The sequence below is a fragment of the Siphateles boraxobius genome, unplaced genomic scaffold, assembly GCF_051911475.1.
Source record: "Siphateles boraxobius isolate OS27281-9 unplaced genomic scaffold, OSU_SipBor_1 104, whole genome shotgun sequence".
In the NCBI taxonomy this organism is placed as follows: domain Eukaryota; kingdom Metazoa; phylum Chordata; class Actinopteri; order Cypriniformes; family Leuciscidae; genus Siphateles; species Siphateles boraxobius.
The window spans coordinates 1670992-1687500 of NW_027508705.1; the positions used below are offsets into that span (position 1 = coordinate 1670992).

The 16509-nt window shown below is 36.1% G+C and overlaps 1 protein-coding gene across 2 annotated transcripts in view; it reads left to right on the forward strand.

Annotated features, from left to right (window-relative positions):
* The first annotated feature begins 324 nt into the window (after nucleotides 1-324).
* Nucleotides 325-16509, forward strand: part of phf10 (PHD finger protein 10) — a 19977-nt gene continuing 3792 nt past the window's right edge. The window contains exons 1-10 of one of the 2 annotated variants that reach the window (XM_077247013.1): nucleotides 325-455; nucleotides 854-960; nucleotides 1600-1713; nucleotides 3132-3262; nucleotides 3427-3510; nucleotides 4631-4773; nucleotides 5986-6135; nucleotides 6993-7102; nucleotides 7274-7424; nucleotides 13117-13260. In XM_077247013.1, the coding sequence (XP_077103128.1) occupies nucleotides 387-455; nucleotides 854-960; nucleotides 1600-1713; nucleotides 3132-3262; nucleotides 3427-3510; nucleotides 4631-4773; nucleotides 5986-6135; nucleotides 6993-7102; nucleotides 7274-7424; nucleotides 13117-13260 (1203 nt within the window). In that variant the 5' untranslated portion in view covers nucleotides 325-386. The remainder of the gene's footprint in view (nucleotides 456-853; nucleotides 961-1599; nucleotides 1714-3131; nucleotides 3263-3426; nucleotides 3511-4630; nucleotides 4774-5985; nucleotides 6136-6992; nucleotides 7103-7273; nucleotides 7425-13116; nucleotides 13261-16509) is intronic. The other variant, XM_077247014.1, reaches the window with a different exon arrangement.

The following is a 16509-nucleotide window of genomic DNA, read 5'->3' on the forward strand; positions in this document are numbered from 1 at the left end:
ATGACAAGAGGTCATAAGGAAAATGGAAAAACAGTATTTATTAAAAGAACAGCACTTGAAATTATTAATACATCAAATAAAGCTACAAGCCAATGCTGAAACGTTGTGGAGAGATAATCAAAGTAATCTAGCCTTTTGTGTTTTCAAATTATGTTCATTCAATTAATAATAAAAAACATAACACATATTGCTTGTAAATGAAGTATTAACTATTCAAATGAAAAGTGTATAACATGTAAATAAGAATAAATTAAATTTTGTTTTTAACATAAAATATTTACAATAGTACATCACACGGCTCTTTTTGCGTGTTGAGGTCGGAACACTTTCTCGTGCTCCTAGTTTCCAGTCGGAATGCGACACTCTTTCATTAGCAGAACCTCAACATGGCGGCTGTTCTGTTGCCGAGACCGTGCGACAGCAATCCCGCGACTCCTGGGACGCAGTCCGTGAAGGTCTGTGGGTGTTTACAGCTACATCTTGTAGCCCAGACTGCAGTTATAACATTGTAGAATATAAGGCACACATAAATGATATTACTGCGTCGGTAAAAACTTGAATGTGAGCCAAAGTCGCCTTTGTTTATTTATTATTAGCCTGTTAGCAGAAAGAGAGAGAGCTAAAGACATAGATGACGATCAGGGTAAAACCTCTTGTCTAAAATAAATTAAAACGACTGAAAGCACCCCACATGTATTATTTCGATGGTTTTGGACGGACACTAATTGTTTTTTACTTTAATATGGTATGGTTTTAGAGCTAGGGAGCGCTGCTAAACATTATCTCTCAATTCCTCCCAATGGTGAACGTTGAAATTTCCTTGAAGGAATCTTATTTATGTCTCTTGAAACAGGATGACATTGAGGAGAATTCCAGTGATGGTAGTCAAGCCCTCAAGAGACGCAGGATGGGTTCAGGGGACAGTTCCCGCAGCTGTGACACGTCCAACCAAGAGCTGGGGTGAGCAGCACATCTGACACACACAATCACAGGTGTTTTTATTACAGGGTCACGAAACCCCCTGTTTCAGCAGCAGTCCGTTCTCACCACAGTTTTGAAAATGCTACAAAAGTGGGCATGATGAGCGGAGAGACCCACAACACATCTACGGCTTCTGATTCAGACAGTTTTATTTTGCTCTCATTAAAAGCATCAAAGCTTCCCACAGATGCACATTGCAATGTACCATTACTCCTACACAATATACTCATGGTTTTGTAAGCTCAATGTAAATTACACAAGTACATATCCTGTGACAGCTATAATTTACTGCACAGCATTTCTTCTCTGCATCGAAAATATATATGAACATGCTGTTGCATCTTTGATGACTTTTGAGGCTTATTTTGCAGTGTTTTTTAAAGGTTTGACTGGTTGAAGGGCTGTAAAGAACGGTTACACTCACAGTGTGGATGAATTGCATTTGTGTCAAAGACTCAGGATCTATTGAAGATAACTTATGTGACACAGAAACTAGTTTTTGATCCATTAATGTGTATCTCACTTACTGTATGTGATCATCTCACTGTTTGAAGCGCCTGTCATAGGAAATCAACAAGTGCTGTGACTGTCATGAATAATTAAGGCATCTTTTCATAGGTTAAGGACATGCAGTCTTCTGAATAATTATGAGACACCGTTGAGTCTTCAATCCACTATAGTACAAGAAAACGAAACATCCTGTGATGCTGACACAAAGACGAATTTAAACCCGTAAGTTGAAAATAGCATAAAAAAATAGCATTTTTCTACTACAATCAAAACTAACAGATGGTAAAATTGACTTCTATGATGTTCAACACGCATAACTCTATTAAAAACACAGAAATTATGGTTTCATGACCCTTTAAACCTTGCCATTGGCGTAGGCTGAATTATTATTATTATTATTATTATTTTTTAATTATTATTATTTTGGCCGGTAATGCAATGATATCCAGGCAGTCAAGCAGTGATTATCTCAGAGGTCAAATTTGAATAGGGAATTACAATTTTTTTTTTAAATTATAGAAAAACAAATGAATCGAGTAAATATTAAATTTTTTATAGCAAATAAATTTAAACAAAAATAAGATCTATCTTATTCTATAGTTTATTATAAATTCCAAAGTATTGTATTTAATAGATGAAGATTGTGAAGATCAGACTATAGAAAAAGAAGGATCCAAAAGAAGTAAGATATTTGCAGAATGAAAGTAGAGCAACAAATATATCCAGGAAACTTACATCCTTACACTTACAAACTTACATTTTGGTCTGATAAGAAAATGTCAAACTGACTTATCCATTATGTCATAGTTGGTGTATCGGCTAGGTTGACGTGACCGTATGCTAAAATAAAACAAGTTGACACAAAGTTTGCACCAAATATTTGGCAAAATGAGAGATTTATTATACATTTTTTGTAGGCCGGTCATTTTTGAGGGGGGAAAAATCCACAAAAAAGTATACAAATTATTAGTAGACTGTCTGCTTAATATCTGTTAACTCTTTATTTTGTTGGTCCCCCAACAGATATTCTACTGACTATAAGTAACTTAGCAACTACAAGACAACTTGTTCTCCTAACCCGAACCCTAACACCTAACCCTAACCTAACAGTCGACTGACAGTCTACTACAGCCTACTAATACTCTAATGACAGTTAGTTGACATGTAGTTGAACAGTTACTTATAGTTAGTACAATGTTTAAAGTGACTATCAAAATAAAGTGTAACCTACATTTTTTTTACGCCGGTCCACAAAAAAGTACAAGTTATACATTTTTTTTTGGGAAGTTCAAGTTGTAATTCCCTTTGTGAGGAAGTTTAAGTCCAATACGATAACATTAACTAGCATATTTGCGATCAAATATTTTTGGGTCAAAATGACCAGAACATAATGTGAGGGTTTAGAGAATTAATCTAGAAATATTTCTTAAGAGCCATAATGTTTTTTTATTATTATTAAAATATATTCCTTCACCATGACAATGGAACTATTTAGCAGTTTTTTTTGCACCATCATATTATATTAATTACAATGAAACTGCACCTGTTGGTGGCGTTATTGGCTGGCCAAGGCCAATTTTTACTCCTCATTCTGGCCCAGTGTTACTTACTGTGTATTGAGCCTTGCCGTTTTATTACAGACCAACATACTTCCCGGCTGAAAATCTGACAGAATACAAATGGCCTCCGGATGACACAGGGGAGTATTATATGTTGCAAGAACAAGTGAGCGAGTACTTGGGAGTCACGTCATTCAAACGGAAATATCCAGGTATGAGCGACAAGTCTCTAACTATCAGCAGGGAAAATTTAATTGAATGGTTTTCATGTTATCGGTCAAGTAGTGGTTTTATTTTCAGATTCAGTTACTGATGATAGAGATGAAGTTTTGTATTTTGTTGTCAACACGTGTTTTAATTTTTAACTTCATACCAGATTTGGAAAGAAGAGACCTGTCTCACAAAGAAAAACTTTATCTGAGAGAGCAAAATGTCATTACGGAAACGCAGTGTACACTGGGTAAGATGTTAATACTTCAGTCTTTCTTGCTTCCATTTCTTTTATTATCTTGAATTTGCTTAAAGGGATAGTTCACCCAAAAATGAAAATTCTGTCAGTATTTACTCACTCTCATTTTGTTTAACCCCGTAAGACCTTCGTTCATCTTCAGAACATGAATTAAGATATTTTTGATGAAATCTGAGAGCTGGATCACTCCTCTATACTAGTCCATTGGCTTCTTAAGGGATTGAAACTTGCCAGCCCCGAAAAGTTATTAAAGACATCGTTAAAATAGTCCAAGTGACTACAGTGGCTCAATCTTAAGTTTATCAAGCGACGAGAATACTTTTTGTGCGCAAAAACAAACAAAAATAACAACTTTATTTCTACTACTCATTTCCTTCTCTGTGGGCCTCTAGTCAGTTAACTTAGTATGATTGCGTAGAGCTACGTCACACGTAGGCTCACTATTGGCCGACGCTGGTCATGTGGGTGATGCGTGTGACGTACAACACAGAAACACTATGCTGTTACACTAATGAACTGACTCGAGGCCCACAGAGAAGGATATGAATAGTTGAAATAAAGTTGTATTTTAGTTTTTTTTGCGCACAAAAAGTATTCTCGTCGCTTGATAAACTTAAGATTGAGCCAATGTAGTCACTTGGACTATTTTAACGATATCTTTAATAACTTTTCGGGGCTGGCAAGTTTCAATCCCTGAAGAAGCCTATGGAGGAGTGATCCAGCTCTCAGATTTCATCAAAAATATCTTCATTCGTGTTCTGAAGATGAAGGAAGGTCTTCCGGGGTTGGAACAACATGAGGGTGAGTAAATACTGACAGAATTTTCATTTTTGGGTGAACTATCCCTTTAACAGAAAAAAAAATTATGTTGTAAAATTGACAACAGGTGACTTTAATCTTACCCTGAAATTAATTGATTGATTGTCTCATACTGAGACGGTTTACTTTTCCAACACTATAATTTAGGCTTTTCAGCCTTGATGTGTAGCTAAATGTGATGTACTAGTAATAATAATAATAATAATAATAGAAGCAATAAATTCACTGTATCAGCCTAGTCTAAGGATTAATGTGAGAATCCTATATTGACGTTCCACCCTTCTTCCCTTAGGTCTCACTGCTTTGCGCAGTGATGAAGTTATTGATTTGATGATTAAGGAGTACCCAGCCAAACATGCCGAGTACTCCGTCATACTGCAGGAGCGAGAGCGGCAGAGGATAACTAAGGAGTACTCTGTGAGCACTCTTAGTGCAGTGAGTAATATAAATTACTCTATAGAAATTATATTACTCTTGTATTTATTTCAATAAATTAATAATTGTATTCAGCAAGGATGCATTACATTGATCACAATTAACTTTGAAGAGTTAAATGTTGTTGCAACAAAAAATCTATTTCAATGAACTACTTGCACTGAGTTTAGTTTTCAAAGTATGGCTCGCTGGCTTCCGCTTATGTATATTTTCAGTGTGCTGTCGCCGCCTACTTGACTAAACACCACTTAAAATCAGAAATCTGCAAGAATATTTAAAAACCCGGACATTTTCAGGGACAGGAGAAGAGATATTCTGATGAATAATATCAGAATGAACCTTTAATTATTTGTTTTAAATGTTCTAAGCACTCAGTTTCTCCGTTATCTTTTTCATTGACAGTATTTTCAATGTATGTCATTTACATGTTTATGCCAAAAATTCTTAATATCCATAGTAGTAAATGCTGTCAATGCGTTTAGGTTTAAGACAATTAAATCTGTTTACCATCATTACATTTCTTAAGGTAAGTAGCGCATTCGTTCAAACTATTTTAAATAACTGGAATAAGAGCACAACAAGCACACCACAAGCAAATCCTGTTTACTAGTCAAATTCATTTATAAATGGAAACTCAATAGGTATGAAATATGATCAGTAAGTGCAAAACACTGTAAATGAGTACTACACTGCTGCAAGTTAGTAGGGAAATAAATGTATTTATTATACACACTGAACATTTGGAAACGATAATACATTTATAGGAACATTTCTGCAGGTTCAATTTAATTCATGTTATTTCTGAGAACATGATTCATTGTTTTAATCAACTGACAGCCCTAAAACCTAGTGATAATCTGTGTTCTCATGAGTATCTGTCTCTATGTAGGTGCACCGAACACTGTTACCAGAAATGCCTGAGCCGTAATAAGTAGAATGCATAAGTAGTTGTGCAAGTAGTTAATTTTTTTTTGCTGAATACTGGACAAATGATGCTGAAAATACAGCTTTACTATCACAGGAATAAATTGAAAATTAAATATATTCAATAGAAAATTATTTTAAATTTGAATAATATTTTGCGAGAATGCATCTTTGGTGGGCATAAGTGACTTTTTTCAAAAACATGTAAACTGTTAAATGCTTGTTTGCAGGAATAATCATGTAATAATAAAGTCTGTGAGTGCTAATGGTCTGACTTTTTCTTTTTAGCAAATGCAGCAACAGAATCCTCAAAAAGTTGAAGCCAGTAAAGTGCCGGAGTACATAAAGAAAGCAGCTAAAAAAGCTGCTGAATTCAACAGTAATTTCAACCGAGAGCGGATGGAAGAGAGAAGGGCTTATTTTGACCTTCAAACACATGTAAGATGTGCTCATGTAATCTGATTGTGTGTTATAGTGTGTAAAATTCATATAAAACAGCTTCATTTATATACACAAATGAAAGCATCTAGCACCCCACTTTTAGATGTGCATTTAATTAATAGCAATGACGTACATCATGAGTGAATGAGACGGAGGGAAGTTATAGAGGGAAGGACATAATAAATTTGACTTAAACGCAGCCCTTATAGTCAGCCAGAATACCCTGATAACCACATAACATTATCCTAGTAACCACCCAGAAAACTTACGGTTTGTATAATATTGCACTTTTTGAGACACAGATCCGATCATTTTTCGAATGACCACAATGATACCACAGCAAAAGCTTCTTGCCCTAACTAATAAAGATGACTTACAAATGTTATTAAAGACAACTGAACAGTCAGTAATGCAATAAGAACAAATAAACAAATTACAAGCATAGATAAATAAATACAATAGAACAAAGAGACAAATGAAATAAACAGATTTTTAAAATAAACAGTTTTTCAGGTAGGTCTAACCAGGGATTTTCTGTCTTTTTTTGTTTGATTAACGTAAATGACAGAGAGCAACATGAATATTAGGCTGCCGTCACTTTAAGACCGAATGCATGGATGCAATGTACTGATACGCATCCGTTTTCTTTCTCAACTGTTTACATTCACTTAAGACATAACCGACTGTGTTTGTAAGGATACTTGTTCGAGACAGGCATATTATCAAAATTCTGTGTAGAAAATGTATGAAAAGTATGTGTAGAAAAGCCTAGGACCTGCCTAAAAATAGTCTTGCAACACCCTAGCAATAGCTCTGAACACCTATTTGTTTCTCGCTTTCTCTTTTACCTGTAGATTATTCAGGTACCTCAAGGAAAATACAAAGTCCTCCCTCCAGAAAGATCCAAGACCGGTCCATACCCAGTTGCACTCATTCCTGGCCAGTTCCAAGAGTACTACAAAAGGTGATTTGTGTAATAAATTGTTGCTGCTTTTTTGCAAATCCTGCTGAGTTTCTGATTTACCTGTTGATGAGTTACTGTAGTTTCCATTGTACTTGAGAACAATTCTGGAATGTTGTCCTAAAATGTAGCCACTGTTTAGCTTTCTGACTGAGCTTTTCTTGCCTCGTCCAGGTACTCTCCAAATGAGCTCCGCTACTTGCCCTTGAACACAGCTCTGTATGAGCCTCCGCTGGACCCAGAGCTGCCTGCCCTCGACAGTGATGGCGACTCTGATGATGGTGAAGATGGAAAAGAAGACGGAAAAAAACATAAAGGATCCTCTGTAAGTTGTTTTCATGTGACTGTGACTATAAATGCACAGTTGGTTTAGTTATAGTCTCGCGTAGCCAGACCTTCAGACTGACGGTAGAAGGTCTGGAGTCCATAGCAGCATTTATTGGCCAAGGACCGCCAAGAGGCCGTCTGACTGACATGTAAAGCAGCCAATCACAGTTTGTTTTGCTCCGCGTCATGTTTAGGGGCATGAAAATGTAACTACGATGTCCCTACAATAACAGTGTAAAAAAATAACTCTTGGACTTGGAGAGAGTCTGTAACACAAATTTTTTACATACTTTTTTGAAGATCCAACGTTTAGTTGATCCTGATAAGCGCTTATCACAGTTGTAAACACGACAGCTTTCTTTTTCAATGAGGGGGTTTGGCACCACGGCATCTTTGTTTCCAGGTGGAACGTTAATGAATGCCACACACGCGTCTCCCGGAAGTCCTGTAGAATTCAACCAATCAGATGACGAATTCTAAACTCCTGAAGTGTTTCCAATTTTGTGTGCCTTATGCATCAGACGTTCAGCCAACAGTCTGTGGCCGTGACGGGGCCCTCTGGGGTCCAGGAAAGTGCCAAAACATGTTGCTGCATTTTTGGTCATACAGATAACAGTAAGCCATCATTTGAAACTATTCTTAAAGGTATATTTTTATTTCAGTGCATAAAACATAATAATAAAACACTTTTGTAAAATAAAGGAAGCAAACAGTCCATAACAGTCCACAAACAGTGCGCTTTTTGCTGTTTTAATCTCCATGAACTTTCCGAAACGCGTCACAAAAATGAACCGAAAATCTGCGAATACTTTCCACACAGACATGAGAAATGTGTATAGAGAGCTTGAAATGTCTACTTTTAAATGAACCAATTGAAATCAAGCCTTCGCTGATTATGTAATCCTTATGAAACCATTGAGAGGTACAATCTTTCCTGTCTGAGCTCATTATTTGTAACGTGGTCACACCCATGCGCAGCTGCAGGCTATTCATACGGTAATCGTCCACCTGAGTTAAACGAACCTGTAAACGCCCATATCACCAGGTTAAACAAACATCAAGCTGCGTCAGGTTACTCTACGTTTCATCATTTTTGGAAGAAGACATGATATGTGGAATAAGCCTTGAATTTACCTCAGAAGAAGAACGCAATGTGACGCGCGGCTTGATCCAGCGGAGGATATCATTAACAGTTGAGTAAGTCATTCATTCTTTTGCATTAGTTAACGTGTTTTTACATAAATGTTTACGCATTTTACTAGTCAGCTTTTTTCAAACTATATTACCAGACTAAAATGTGTGAAATCGAGTGAGACATGTTGAAATATTAATTATTTCGTTTTTTTTATGCTCTATAATATAAAAGCATAATACAATATAAAAGTAATAGTGTCTATACTGTTAAATGATGAATGTTACAGTCTAGGAATATTTAGAAGAGTGTTTATTGTGAAATACTGTTCAGGAATATCTGCTCAAACATATAAACAATGTTTCTGTTGCTAAACAATAATAATTAGTTTTTGTACTGTATGATAATGCAAACAGCATATGTGTAATAATATCGTTGCTCCTGACATCATGCTTACAGTTGTTGGCTTTTTTCCCTCTTTTTTTTAAACAGTGATCAGATACCTGCACCACTGAGTCCTTCTGACTCAAACTTTCACGAAACTGTTTGTCTCTCAGAGTGCTGTACCGTCAGCAAGCTGTTCAACTACATTGGACTGATATGATCATGGTAAAATAAGCTCCATCACTGACTACTAATGTTGGGGCAGTGTTTTTTCTTCAGTGCATGGCAAAAGAAGCAGCAGACACATTGGAAATGCCAGGTATGGTTCACTTGTTTCTGCAGTTGAACAGGAACGGTTTTCTGAAACGGCAAAGGTGCATAACTGTTCAATTGTCTATTTAGGTTAATGTGCTCCATATTTTGTCTTTGACCTTCATTATGTGAATTTTGATTATGTTGTGCACTATGTTGAAAATAAACAATGAAAAAAACACATTATGTTGTTTCCCTCAGTCCCATTCACCCTGATAGGCCCATTACAGGGGAGTATCTTTGTGTCCCCAGGTGTGAATCGCATCAATATGCATGGCCATTGACTCTTGCATACAGCCTTTCTAACACAAATAGTCTTACAAATTTTAAATCAATCTATTGTTGTTTGTAAATAAGTGGTCAGGATGATTTTCACATTTTGTTGTAAAAAAAAAAAATCTATGCTACAAGAGCTAGTACTCAAAAGTATTGTGAACACCGTATTTGTTTTATGGCTTTATTTAAGTGACTTAAAATTTGTTTGTTTTTTCACTAACAACACATACACATAATTCGCTAAATAAGAGAAACTTTTACATGCATGCTGCTCACACATTACTGTAGCAGAGTTTGTGCCGAGTACAGTAAGCAGACTTTCGCCATTACAATGTTATAAGTGTCAAAACATCTCCAGGGCCCAAACACCGCTTCAGACCCCAGAGGGTTAAGGCAATTAGATGTTCATTCTCTTATATTTAGACAACTATAAAGCCAGGTGTTTGATTTTAAGATATCTAGCGTAATGTAGTGATTCAAAGGTGCATGGTTGATGGCAAGTCACTGTCTTAATGGGTCATTCAGTCATTCATTCAAACAGCTCATTTATTCAGGAACGAAGCAAGTGATCGTCTTTATGAATGAGTCAGTAAATCAGTGGCTCACTTGTTTACTTAAAAAAACACAGATTCATTCAGTAAAAAAACACAGATTCATTCAGTAATGAAACACAGCTGTGTGTTGCTCAGAGACGCACAGCAGTTCTGCTGTGGCTTTGTTTAGAACTATGTTCATTGGTGAAATTGAGTAAAATTAGACAATATTGACAAATTGTCTAAAATGTAAACCGTTATTAACTTCTTGTTTATTAAACTGTTGAATAAAATCAATAACACATTTGAAATTGTGCAAATATTTGTGAATAATAGCTCTTTTCTTGTGTGTGATATATTTATATCATATGATATAGTTTAGAAAAGAGACCCATACAGGGGAATATTTTTTGCCCCATATCTCTTTTTTGTTGGCATTTTAAGTGTATAGTAATAGGCTTTATCACGCACACAGTCATTGCCCTGCATAACGGTTGTAACTTGTGTGATAACGTACAGATCTGGACCGGGGCAGGGTGCATTAAAATAGGGCTGTTGTGCTAAAGGAATTTCCCTTGCGTTTTTTTTTTGAGTGGCATAATATTGCGACATTATTTCCTTATTATTATTATTATTAATATTTTTTTTTGCTATATAAATTAGCTTGTTGGGTTATTATATTTATAACAGTTAGTTTTGATTCTCAAATCTTGGACAAGGCTTTCCAAAAGTGCTGATATTTTAGAAGTATGGCACTGGCACATCTCTGCGTGCGCCAGCGGTCAGTTAGTCCGGTTACATTGTTATGCCAGTAGGTGGCAACAAGTGACTGTCTATGAGTGAGTCATTAAACCATTCATAATGCGCTTAAAAACGTTCTTCTCTTTTTCCTTTTTCTTTTTTTTTTAACGAATCAAGGTGTTGAAATTAATTGAACTTTGAGTGCCACTTTACAAGGCTCTATCGATAATAAACATATCACTTGGGGTAATGCTAAAGCCGATGTTTCACTTCATAGAGATCAATGGCATTGATGGCAATGCATTGAATAGTGCTGACACCAAACATAGAAAAGCCATTTTAATGTTTAAAGCATACTATGACAAAGATATCGCTTTTATCTTCTGACAACTGATGGCAAACTGATATTTTTTTTTTAAATATATATGACTTGTCATAACTGTGTGTGAGCTAGCTAGCTTTGTGTGTGAGCTAGCTAGATGCAGCACGAAAGGCTAAATGTTTGTGAATAATTTTTATTTTTTTGAATAAATATTGCATCACAAACTTATTAGGCTCATGTCCTTATATTGTATGATAAGTCGATAAAGTAATTATTGCAACGGGTCTACATAAAAGCGTTAATTTTAACACATTATTTTTTCCATAATTGCACCAATTTTATGTGTTAAATTGACATTTATTTATTTATTTATTTATTTTACTTCTGCAATCTGACATGTGTCCAAGTGAAACCCACTTTATATCAGAATGGAGCCACGTGGTTCGAAGGGTTGACAAATGTGAAGTTGAAAGATTTTTTTTTAATTAAATTCTATGGAATAACATGCACAGATGACCAGGAAAAGTGTATTAAGAAAAAAAAGTCAACCCGAAACCATGTTCACAACACATTCTACTTTCGCAATCCAACATACACCATATTGCCAAAAGTTTTGGGACTTCTGCCTTTACCTGCACATGAACTTTAATGACATCCCATTCCTGATCCGTAGGGTTTAATATGGAGTTGGCCCACCCTTTGCAGCAATAACAGCTACAACTCTTCTGGAAAGGCTTTCCTTAAGGTTTAGAGAAGTGTTTATGGAAAGTTTTGACCATTCTTCTAGACGAGCATTTGTGAGGTCAAGCACTGATGTTGGACGAGAAGGCCTGGCTCACAGTCTCTGCTCTAATTCATCCCAAAACTGTTCTATCGGGTTGAGGTCAAGACTTTGTGCAGGCCAGTCAAGTTTCTCCACACCAAACTCATTCATCCATGTCTTTATGGACCTGCTTTGTTCACTGGTGCGCAGTCATGTTGGAGCAGGAAGGGGCCATCCCCAAACTGTTCCCACAAAGTTGGGCGTATGTAATTGTCCAAAATGTCTTGGTATGCTGAAGCTTTAAGAGTTCCTTTCACTGGAACTAAGGGCCCAACCCCTGAAAAACAACCCCACACCATAATCCCCCCTCCACAAAACTTTACACTTGACACAATGCAGTCAGACAAGTACCGTTCTCCTGGCAACCGCCAAACCCAGACTCGTCCAGTCGGATTGCCAGACAGAGAAGTGTGATTGGTCACTCCAGAGAACACGTCTCCACTGCTTTACACAGCGGCGAGCTTTACACCACTGCATCCGACTCTTTGCATTGCACTTGGTGATGTAAGGCTTGGATGCAGCTGCTCGGCCACAATCTGAAGGCCACATGAAGTTTGGAGGTCTGTAGCTATTGAAAGTTGGCGACTTCTGCGCACTGCGCCTCAGCATGCGCTGATCCCGCTCTGTGATTTTAAGTGGCCTACCACTTTATGGCTCAGTTGCTTTTGTTCTCAATTGCTTCCACTTTGTTATAATACCACTAACAGTTAACCATGGAATATTTAGTAGTGAGGAAATTTCACGAATGGACTTATTGCACAGATTCCAACCTATCATTGTACCATGACTGAATTCACTGAACTCATAAGAGCGACCCATTCTTTCAAAAATGTTTGAATAAGCAGTCGGCATGCCTGGGTGCTTGATTTTATACATCTGTGGCAATGGAAGTGATTGGAACACCTGAATTCAATGATTTGGAGGGTTATCCCAATGCTTTTGCCAATATAGTGTATTTCTGATTGAAGTGGTAAAAAAATCTCACCAAAATCTGGGATCAATGTTGTTATTGTTAACTAAATAATACATTAGATTGAGAAAAGTGCTCTCTATATAAGAAGAGACATCAAAAAAGGCCCTTTTTTTGCATTTGCATTTGCAATGAATCGTGGATGACAGGAAGTGTGTTAAATAAAGTGGGTCAATTTATTTCCTGTTGACTTGCAGGACAGTTCATCAGGAAACACTTCAGATGGAGACAGCCAAGACAGCGGGATTCAATCCAAAGTCAAGAGCAAGGACCGACCCGGCACCCAGGGCAAAGACGCCACTCCTCGCAGCATCCAACACAAATCTGTCCCTGGGTACAAGGTAGAAGAAAAAAGCCCCTGATCTTTTTTTTTAATAACCCAACACCTCTCTTCTCCCCTTTTCGACCACCCCTCTTTTCCAGCACTTTTTCAGCAGAGAAGTCCTCTTTCTTCTGACTTGATCATCAGTACCATGTCCAAACACTCTCATGCACTCACACACACTCTCCCTGGTGGTCGTAGATTGGGACTTCACGTGTCAATGGAACTTATTTTCCTTTTTTAAGTATGGCACTCATTTTCTTCAGTGCCAGGAAACCCAGTGACAGTTCTTGTGTTCTGCACAGACCCTTTGAGCAATAACGTGTTTGTGTGGTACTGCTGTTAGCTTAGGGCCTTTTTTTTGGTTTGTTTTGTTTGTTTTTTTGCTGTGATGCACTTGTGAAGGTAAATACCCTTATAAACTGAACTTCATATAGCTTAAAATACCTCTATTTATCTGATCTATCTTACCTGCCTGTCAGTTATACTGAAGGGCACGTTAACAGTTTTCTTTGGCTGTTCAACTCTGAAAAGTGTTAATCCATAGATATAAAATGGTTGAAGGAATATTAAGAGTGCACTCAGTAATGCTTTCCCTGATTTATAAATATATAATCTTAAGAAACAAAGATTTGAATAGCACTTTTGGAGGAGGACTCCAATCATATGACAAGTTATTGTTTTGAAAACACATGGCCAGCTGTGTTGCAACCCAACCAAGTTACTAGTAATAATAACAAAAATAGCAATAATAACAAGCATGTTTCCAACATGTGTTTTTAAAGCTCTTTTCCATTTAGCTGAAAAAATTAATAAAGATGGAAAAATTGATTAAATTCACAAATTAAAAAATATTTGCAAATCTCATTTTATCGTATTTGTGAATTGTATTCTCCTTTTTTGTGGATCTCATTCTGTATGTTTGTACGTTGGTTTATTTTTTGTGAAGTGTCTTTAGTGGATCATAATTATTTATCTCCGCCCCATTAAAGTCACCATAGAAGAACCATGCAAAGTTATCATATGACTACAGAAGACTTGAAATATAGCTATTCCCACTATCGTAAAATTGTATTAATCCACGCTGATAGTCGTAAAGGGATAGTCCAACCAAACTATGAGTGACTTTTGCAAATCATAAAAATTGTGAAGAATGATGACATCCATTGTATGGAAAGAAAAACTGACATTTCTTAAAATATTTAATTTTTCGCTGAAGAAAGCAATTCATATTTTAGTTTTTAATATATTATTGTATGTTCCACAGAAGAAAGTCATACAGGTTTGGAGCCACATGCTTAGTAAATGATGACATTTTTTGTATTGTCTCTTTAAAGATGCTAGATGAAGAAGAGCCAGTGAAACAAACTGAGTGCACTTTTAAACCGAGCTTTATTTATCCTTTATTTGTCATGCTAGTGATGCATAACTATCTTTCAGGCATGAAATGGTTATCAAACTACTGTTTGGTATAACATTGTCGAAGTCAGTTGTTTTCTATACTGACTCTATGGGCACCTTAAATATGCTTGATATTAGTGTTTTACTCTGTTTAAATTGTGTACGTTTTTTTTTTACTTGTCAAAATGCTTGGTGGATCAACAAAAGGTTTACCTTAACACATTACTAATTATCTTCAACAGCATTTCACTCTTTTTGTACAAAACAAAATGTATAGAAAGTGAATATATAACAGTAATTTCGCAGTGTCATAATTTAAAAAAAAACAAAAAAAAAGTTAGTAGCTTGCCCACATATGCTTGCATTTTAAGCTATTAAAATATTTTTATTTTTAAAAATATTTAAAAATTCTCCGTACAGAAATAATGCTGATTTGTGCAATAATTTTTTAATGATTGTTTTAATATTCTGCAAAGGTTTGTTCTTATCAAACCTTTTCTTGTGGAAATGTTTGCATATGTTTTTATAGGACATTTTGAAGCAATTTTGACATTACATCTTAGCTAAAGGCTTATTTGACAAGGTATCTTAATTATTAGTTTCCCCTGTAGTTCCGTTATCTGGAAGGGTGAGCAGTGTAAACTGGCACAGGATATTCTCAGAAGATATTCACTACACTGAGTATGCTTAACATGTAGATTTTCTGTATCCAGAGAGTACCTGAATTATCTGCTACGTTTGTCAGAGTAATCTGCCAGTATACTACAGAGCATAATGTATCCCACAATGCACTGCCTTCTAGTCCTATGAATCCCAGAATTAAATGAAACTGGATTTTTTTTTTAAATGTAATTTAGAAAGGCATATCAGATATCAGAACACGTGCAATGTGAAGTCATGTGACCACAATGTAGCATGCTGCTCGTCAAAAGGTTATTTTTTTAAACATTGCATACTGCCTATTCTTTTAAGAAAATGAAACCATATGGAGTGTATACTACATTTATATATTTAGTAAACAGATAGTATTTCAGTGTGATCAGTTAATTTCGACCTCTTAAACATTAGATCATCCATAGTAAAGGGCGGTTCACAGCACTAAGAATGATAACAATAAAGACAACTTTTGCATTCACACCAATGGACGATAACATGTTTGTTATAGTGCATATGCTTCTGCAGTTATGCCCTCTGTTACTTTAAATGCTCAGACTCTTGATTCTGATTGGCTGCCAGTGTTTTATCATCTAGCAGCGGGGGGAAATCCATTTAATAAAAAATGGTTAAAACTTTAGTTCTCGACTTTGGTGTGAACGGCTCTTTAAAGTGTGTTCTTTCTTCAGTAATTCATAATCTGGGTTTATACGGGTAGATTTTTTTAATTGCCCCGATACATTAACTAAGAGAGGCTTCCATAAGTGTGTTTTGGACATTTAAAAACATTAGTTCCACATTGAACAAAATGAACATTAGGTCACGAGTCACTGCAGTGCTTTATTAAAACCGTAGGTACAGCTTCTGTTGATCCTCTCACTCTCAGTATGTTTTTGGCTTGTTTGTTTCCATCCCTCTTTTATTCAATCTCTTGAGTCTTGTTAAAAGTGTTGGTAGTTAAACATTAAATGTTTTTGTTCCTGTTATGTGATTTTTTTTTTTTTTAAATGTAATACTCTTAGTTCGGTTAGTACTTTCTACTGTGACAGAATGAAGGCTTTCGTCCTTCCGTTAACATAACTGTGAGCTTCACTAACATCTAAATGTGTCTTTAACCTGTAGCTTGTCCTGCCGCTTTCGTTTCCCCAGCACAATGTTGTCACTGCTCTTTTTAGTTGAACAGTTTCTATGGTAGGGCCTCTGACATGTCCGT